We start from the raw sequence: 9,089 nt of genomic DNA on the forward strand, positions 1-9,089 counted from the left end.
AAATCTTAAACAAAATACATGAATTTTTAAAGAAATTATTTAATTTTAAAGTAAAAAAGACGAATTATCTACAAAAAATTGAAATTTTTAACTGAAAAATATAAGTTTTCAATGAAAGAGAGCAACATTTCGTTTGCTGTTAAAATAGTCTCGCAACTGTATAACTTGTGACTCATACAGTTTTTTGACATCTAGAACGTCCCTGCCCCCTAAATGTCGTGGTAGAACTATCCTTTCAATCACTGAAATTCTGTGGTGCAATCGGTGCTTCGTAATTTCTACACGAACAATTCTGTTCAACTTTTCAAGGTCGGTGTTAGACCATTTTATGAGCCCAAAGAAGTACGTGAGGACAGAGATGGCATATGTGTTGATTGTCCTGATTTTGTTTGCCGAGTTGAGAAACTATCTATCAAACTTAACTATCATATGCTGAATACCCTTAGATTCAAGAAGAGCCAGATATCTATATGATTCACCTGCAGCCATTTCCTCCATGTCATTTTCGGACTCGTTTTCTAACTCTTTTGTCCCTAATTCCCCTCTGATTAAATGCACTGTTCTACATTTATCTAGTCCGAACTCCATGTGGATATCATTAGAAAACTGCTGTGTGACATCGATCACTTGCTGCAGTTTCTGGGCTGAACTAGCGTACAACTTCAGGCCATCCATGTAAAGAAGATGGGTCAGTTGATGACCATCCTCATTATCATGAATTCTGAACTCATGAGACATGCTGTTTAGAATTTCCTCAATGGATTCAACGCTAAGCAGAACCATAGTGCGCTGAAGGAGTCTCCTTGAAAAAAACCCGTCGTTAAGCATATTGATCTAGTTATCCTTGGTTGTCCATGATCAAAATACTTGGTTCTTTTACCCCAGAGCCTCATCGCATGGCTCAAAAAGTCAATAATGCGTGCGCAGAATTTGTAAAGTTTTAACTGTGAGCTTCAGTCATGGCAACAGCGTCTATAGTGACTAGATCTTTACAGTCTTGTGAATTTTTACAATATCCTTTTTGTTCTTCTGTAAGAATGTCATTCTCGTCGCAATGAGAATATAACTTATGTGCTATGATAGCTATAAGAGATTTAGAAATTGTTGGAAGACAGGCTATCGGTCGAAAGTCAGATGGATTTTGAGCGTGTGGTTTTTTTTTGTATCATATACGTAGTACCCTGGAACATAAAATCTGGCATCAGATCTGGGTGTTCAATGATCTTCTGAAAAATTCTTACCAACGTAAGATGCACACTCAACAGATACTTGTACCAGAAGTAGTGTACCATGTCCGGACCTAGAGCTTTCCAATTACTAGCCCTTTTCAAGACCCAAACACCCGACCAGTAGTTAGTCATACCTTCCAATTGAGAGACTTCGGTGCCTTGGTGATTATTTGGCTTTACTCTCAGTTCACGGTAGAACCTTCTTTCATCTGTTTGAAAGTTTTGATTTTGCTTCCTTCGTGCATTACTTTTCTTATACCGACGCAGTCTGGCAGTAAGATCATCAAGTCTCTGTCGATGAGAGTCTAAAATTCCATCCAATATTGCTGGTGTTAATGTCTCGATGTGCCGAGGGTGGATGATGTTAGTAAAATTGTTCATCAGCTTTCTGGTTCTATTTCCTTTTTTATATTGAGTTGATCGACCCAATTTGCACCTTACTTTACTGGCATCCACATCCAACCTTATCTTTCATGGTGGATCTCGATCCCTTGCTGGGACAAAACTGCATTTGCTGGCCTAGTTTTCTGGCCCAACATTCTAACGGTTGCCACAGCTGCACAGTATACGAGAGTTTGCACCTCTAACGCAGTTTGTGCTATGTTCAAATACGTAAATAATACGCAGGCCTAAATTATTATTGTTTCTATTCATCTTCTACTCGGGTAAATCCGGTTATACATCATAGCCACGGACTAAGTCAATTGATTGATAAGATGAGAATGTCATAAGTTAATTCAAATAATTTAATACGATGTTTGAAACCTCCTGCGATTATGTTGTAGGTATACAATTACGAGCGGCCACGAGCGTTGGAGGTGATAAGAGTCACCTCTGGATGCTTTCTCGGAGGAGAAAGGAGTAATGTTATGAAGGGATATACAATTTTTAGATTGATCCAGAATTCTCGTGTTATTTATTTAAATAACGCATTCGTTCCGCAACGCTGCTCCGACCAAGGTTGCTGGTCAATCTCTCCAGCAAACACACTAATTGAGGATACTCACAAAGTCGTTATGTAAGGTTCCCCACTTGCGTTCATTAGTGTCCAAGGTCTTTTGTTTCAGGCGTCATTCACTCTACTGACACTGTTTATATTAACTATTTGCCGCTATACTTTTCTGTCCTGGCATACTTCTCTAGTTTTTTTACGCCCATGCATTTTTTCATGCACTCTCTCGTATTTTGTTGGCTTCTTACGTCTCTTCTAACTAGGGTCTCATTCACACATTCTAACCATTCTTTCCGCGGCTTTTCTCTGGGCACACTGTCATTTACTTTACCTTGATACACCTATTTCGTTAGTCGTTCATTTGGCATTCTCTCAACAGAAGCTCATATTAATTGCATTAATTTTACTCTTCTCTTTTTCTAAATAGGTCCATGTCTCGCTACCGTATAGTACAGTCGGTACAAATATAGAATTATGTATTGCCATTTTAGTTTTATAAGCTACCAAGGTATACAAACTTATCGACTTGTTCAATTTCTTATCATTGAATACAATATCGCATAGTATTTTCTCACTCTCTCCTTTGAACATCATAGTTTTTATTGTATTTGCGTTAATTTTGACGTTTATGTTCTTCATGCTTGCATTAAGTTTACACAACATTCTTTGCTAGTACTTCTTTGACTCTACCATGACAACCTTATCATCTGCGTACACTAACCCACGCACCCTTACTGTTTCGAGATCAACAGCTTCTTCGTCGAAAAGAGATATTCTTAAACACTTGTCCATGAATAATATAAATAACCATAAAGACCTAATGTATCCTTTTCTAACTCCTTGAGTAATATCAAAATAGTTACTCAATTTCCCATTTACCCTTACACTCACTTTGCTACCCGTATATATTGTTTTGATAGTTTGTGGAAGCAATTCATTGACTTCATACTCGTTCAGGTCTTTCCAAAGTCTACTTCTATCTATCTTATCGAAAGCTTTTTCTAGGTCAATAAAATGCAGAGAAAACTCTTTTTCCTACTTTCAAACTTTTCTCTATGATTTGCCTTAAGCTAAATATTTGATTCGTACATGACTCTCCTGACATAAACCCACTTCGGACTTCCCAAATCTTTTCTTCGGTTATTTTCATTACCCTACGAATAGTTATTTTTGAGTATGTTCTACTCACGGTACTTGATAAGCTAATCACTCTTTAATTATTGCAGTCGCTTCTATCTTCCTTGCTTTTGTATATTGCCCAGATAGCACAAGACTTTGTAGCAAGCTTGCCCAAATTTTGCCATGCAAGTTTCGGAAGCTTGCATCGCAAGATTCAGACAAGCTTCCCGCAAATAAGAAAATGTCCGTCATGTGGCAATATTGCGAAGTAAGATTGAGGAAACGTTACCTGTCAATCTTGAACTTGATCCATTGCGCATTAGTTTTGCATGAGACCTAGAGCTGCGCAGTAGCTTTTTAATGTTCTCCCAGAATGCCGCCTTACGTGTCTACAAAAATGACTGATTTATGATACTTAAAAAAAGAAATTTGTAATAAAACTTGCCAACGTATCTTCCTCCAACATTCCCTCAATATTGAAGGCAAGCTTGCAGGAAGATTCCCATGGCAATGCTCCCTCAATCTTGCCTCGCAATATTGCCACATAGCGGACGTTATTTTATTTGCGGGAAGCTTGCCTGAACCTTGCGATGCAAGCTTCAGATACTTGCATGGCAAGATGTAGACGAGCTTGCTGCAAACTCTTGTGCTATCTGAGTGCTACGATAATCGCTTTTTCCAATCGTCTGGGACGTCTGCCATTTCGAAATATTAATTTATCAATTCGTACAGTCTATGTGGTATGTACTCGCCACCTTATTTAAGCATTTCAACCGTGTAGAAATTGTCCTATTTTGCAACATTTAACCTAACCTAGTTTGAATGTTTGGTGAAGTTATGTATATCGATGATAAAAGTATTATTTTTAATAAATGGTTTCTAATAAATATTTTGTACGCTGACAGCGGAAACATAATTAATATGAAAAGAAAAAAAACCTCTATGCCTAGGTCGAATACGTGTTAAGAAACATTGTACAAGACGAGAACTTAATTTACTTTTATTGTGTTAATTAAAATAAAAATTTATTTATTTAAATTTTAAAAAATTCTACCAGCCCGAGAAGAATTTGAAATATATTATTATTAATTCTATAATATTTACTAGGCGTAGACATTGCGCAACTTTTCTTTTATTGTTGAAGTATTTAAAAATTTTGAAACTTACATTAAAATAAGTTGCAAAAAAGATGTATTCAGTGAATTTTTTAGATTTCTGAAAGCGTGTCGGAGCGCATCACCGCCACCGTAACATAACCAATGTGACTTCTCCATGCATATGCAGTATGCAGCTCGAATAATGATACATTTATACCTCTGTCAAAAAATCGTGTATTCAAAATAATAGAATAATCGTCACATTAACGCTGAAATCTGAAAATAATAATTTTTTTCTATTCAACGCTTATTACCGGGTATCTAGAAATCGTCTTGATTTCTGGTAGGTAGGGGCCCGACGACACGACACAACGGCTGTGGTCGAGCGGGCCGCGGCTCCGAAGTTATCGCCTCTCACGCGCTCGATCAATGCTATTTGAATCTGTTAACAATAAATTTAATTAAACTAATACTTTTCAGAAAACTTCATTATATCCTAATAAACATTTCTTTTGTGGGAAGTTGGTGCTTACTCAAAATTTCATCGATAAACGAAGCGATTCAAAATTGTCTAACATCTCTTTTATACTGCTTTACAAAAAAATTTATAACTTTTTTATTAGAAAAACCAATTAATCTTCAGCAGAACATCATCTTTGAAACAGATTCAAGGATATGTTCTCAAATTTATATCTGAAACATTTAAGAACTTAGTCCTTCGAAGCGAGTTAAAGTGGAAATATTTAGTCAATTTTACTTTCTGAAAAATCAAGTTTATTTTTTATTTTCTACAGAAAAAAAAGATAAAACTTTTTAGACACAAGAAAAAAGATGCGCCATGAAATTTTCTACAAGGTGATATGGAAAAAATTTGAATTTTGAAGTCATCATAGGCCAACTCGAGCGGCCTGAAGTGGCGAGGAAAATTTTATGCTGTGTTATAGAATTCGGAGTCTCATTACTGAGACTTGGAGACTTGTATCTTGAGAACCTGTCAGAATTTTTCAAGAATCATGAATTTAAATTAAAGATAAGAATTCAAAGACTACGTAGTATGGAGTTTAACATTTTTTCTACAACTTTCCTGGAATGTGACAGAAGTTGAAGTCGAGGTAGAAAATTCGAGAAATTTTTGCATTTTTTTAAACTTCTCACGTGGTCTATTCTCTTTATAAAGTCAAAAAAATATATTTCTTATTTTATGACAAATAATATTAACAACAATTTTCTTTAATTTGATTAACAATGTCTTTTGCGTATAACTCAATTGAAAGCATGACATTTTACTCTATGAGAATCTTTATTCTCGTGACGCTGAGTTTATTCCACTCCTTTTTTTATTCGAGGTTACATACAGTTCATGCAAATCATTTTTTTTCAGCGATACTGGCGACTCTCATAGGTTCTACTTGGATCACACATAAAACACAGATACTGAGGGAGGCCGATGATCTGGCCGTCTTTATGTATAAAATATTCAAGTATTCTAGTCGGCTGAACGTCATATCTGCAAAAAAGGCAAAGGAAGCCAATTTCCTGTGGTGGAATCAGTTTTCTAGAACCTTGGATGATGTTTTGAAAAAAGTGATGAACGTGTTATTGCTAATGACACGTCTTGACGGTGATGGACTTCTTAAAAACATGATAGATGCTGGTATAAAAAATGAGGACCTTATTAGAATTGTTGCAGATTTAATTATAGCAGCGGGTGATACAGTAATAACCTTTCTTTATTCATAATTAGACAGTTTAGGTGTGTATTTTATTAACATAAAAGTGGATAGTTTTTAGAGATTTTCATTTTTCCTGATTCTATTTTAAATTTAAATCTTATCAATTACATAATTCTACCATTTTCTAAAAATTTTCAATAAAGCTATCAACGTATTACATTGCCATTCATTATCTATATGCCAATTTCTTAAAATAATAACTAATTGATTAGAATTCGAAAATCAATTCAAAGAAATAAAAGATTCAATTTTGACAAAAAAACATGATAATACTTCTATATTTAAAGTTTGAAAATATCAAATTACCAGTACTAAACCCATACGAAAAAGTATTATAGGGAATGAAGCATTGGAATTAGTAATATTAATATAGAGAAAATTATAGAGAATCAGGAACATATGGTAATTCAGTGGCGTAATGACTGCCAGGCTGACCATGAAGCCTTTCTGGGGCCCCGTAACATCAGGGGCCCCCAAAACTATGGTTTCGTTGCCTATATTGTAATACTTTTCTAATAAAGGGTTCACTACAGAAAAAATATCTGGGGCTCCCATTATCGTAGTTACGCCATTTGTGGAAATTGATTAGAGAAAAGTGTGGGTAATTGAATTATTTATATTGATCTGATTTAACCCAATGCAATGTTTTTACCTGGATAGTTTTCCCATTATTATTAATTCCAATACTTTATTATTTCTATAATATTTTTTCAAAAGGGAAGTGACAGGAAAAAATCTTTTGGATTATCTATTTGGAACCGAAGATAAACAAACAGTTGTTTAAGAAGTAGCAATGAATCGGCGTTTCACGGCTACATTTAATGACTACATAATCTTAATGAATTAAAAATTTAAAAATTGTAAACCCTGTAACCGTAGCTGATCCTAGACCCGAGATATCTTTGAATCACATTTCCTACCTAATTAGAAAAAAATGGGTGCAGTTCCGAATAGCTGAATTCTCCGATTTTATTTAAACTCCGCATACTTATGTACTTTAATGCGCTGATCACGAATTTGATAGTGAAAATTGTCGACTAGGTCATCTTCATGGTGAAACTATGAAAAAACTATAAAACTCATAGTTGCGTTCATATAAGCCAATATGCAAAATTTCGCAAAATGTTCTTTACAAAAGTTATAGGTCACATTGAGGCACATATTTTTTGTTCTGAATATTTTGTTCTGCAAGTGATAGTTTCCGAGAAAATAAATGATATATCGATTATCATGTTAAAAACGCCACAAACATTATGGATTTTTGAGTTTATCTCAGCCGATACGCAAAATTATGCACAATTTTTCAGCTAAAAGTTGTAGATCTCATTAAGATACAAATTTTTTTTTCATAATATTTTTTCCACGAGTAATAGTATTCGAGACAATTAGTGATACATCTAACGATCAACTATTTCGGTACTGTGCATTACGGTGGCAACAGGCCCTAAGTGGCGACAAGAGTGAATAGGCATTTCCAGCTTCTCGTGGGGAGCGGAAAGGCACCCCTGTGACTGGATACAGAAATAATATTGGTCAAACCCCTTTTCCAGGTCCTGTGGGGAGCGGGAAGGCACCCCTGTGACTGGTCACACAAATAATGTTGGTCAAACCTCTGCCCCTTTTCTAGGTCTCGTTGGGGGCGAGAAGGCACCCCTCTGACTGGGCACAGAAGTAATGTTTTTCAAACACCTACCTGTGAATGGTCACAGAAATAATGTTGGTCAAACCCTTACCCCTTTTCCAGGTCCTGTGGCGGGCGGAAAAAAATGTTCAAACAAAAAATGTGCTTCTTAATGAGATCTACAACTTTTATTCAAAATATTTTGCGAAATTTTGTGTATTGTCTGAGCTAAACGCAAAAAACCTTGACTTTGAAGTTGTTTTTTTTTTAAATAAAAATCGATGTATCACTAATTTTCGCGAAAACTATCACTCGCAGATTAACTTGTGTGAAGTAAAAAATGTGCAACTTGATGAGCTATAAAAACTTTTTTCACAATATTTAGTGATATTGTGCGTATTGGCTTAAATGAACGCAAAAAGGCATGATTTTTATGGGTTTTTAAAAATGAAAATCGATTATCAATCTTTTTGGCGAAAATGATCACTCTCACAAAAAAATGTATATTACAAAAAGTATGTATTTTGTTGAGATCTATAACTTTTGTTTGAAAGATATTGCAAAATTTTTCATATTAGCTTAGATAAACCCAAAAAAACCATGATTTTAATGGTTTTTTCATTTTTTACCAGGAAAATCGCCTCTTCTCCAATTTTATCTATCATATTCGTAATCAGCGCGTCAAAATACATTAGTATACGCAATTTTAACAAAATTGGAGAATTCAGCTATTCGGAAGTTTATCTCTTATTGCTTTCAAATTTTTTTAATGGATACTTGTTTTCATTGACTAATTATACTATTTATGATCTTGGATTTTGAAATTTGGGACAGCAATCTATAGATACCAAGCCGGAAAATCTAGATCTTAATTTTTTCACTTTTTTATTATAAAACATAATATCTAGATTTTACGCTTTATTAATTATTCATTTTACGCTTAAGCAATCTACAGATTGCTGTCTAAGATTATAAAATACAAGATCATGAACGATATAATCCATTTTCCTCAGTATACATACTAAGTTTTACACTTATATAACTCTAAGTACACTAACATTGGGATTTGACTGTTCCTAAAACTGAATGTCATCCGATAACAGGACAGTTTCTTAAGATTTTATTAACAAAGAAGTTGTATTATTAAATTTAAATTCATTGACAAATGAATATACTTAAGGGTTTATTCTCGAAACAAGAACTTAATCTGTTAAATATTTGCTATAACGCAAGTACGTATGATATTTGCATCGTTTATTAGACTGAAAATTTAATCGGTATCATCCGTTCACACGCTCCTTTTTCACTGAGTTAAAATAACAATATTTGTCATCATGG

The 9,089-nt window shown here is 34.5% G+C and overlaps 1 protein-coding gene across 9 annotated transcripts in view; it reads left to right on the forward strand.

Annotated features, from left to right (window-relative positions):
* LOC117175901 (cytochrome P450 315a1, mitochondrial-like) overlaps positions 1–9,089 on the forward strand; it is a 584,936-nt gene that overhangs the window by 275,462 nt on the left and 300,385 nt on the right. For all 9 annotated transcript variants that reach the window (XM_033365765.1, XM_033365785.1, XM_033365734.1 and 6 more), the window contains one exon: positions 5,779–6,113. In XM_033365765.1, the coding sequence (XP_033221656.1) occupies positions 5,779–6,113 (335 nt within the window). The remainder of the gene's footprint in view (positions 1–5,778; positions 6,114–9,089) is intronic.

Source organism: Belonocnema kinseyi, chromosome 1, assembly GCF_010883055.1.
Source record: "Belonocnema kinseyi isolate 2016_QV_RU_SX_M_011 chromosome 1, B_treatae_v1, whole genome shotgun sequence".
NCBI classification, from domain to species: Eukaryota; Metazoa; Arthropoda; class Insecta; order Hymenoptera; family Cynipidae; genus Belonocnema; species Belonocnema kinseyi.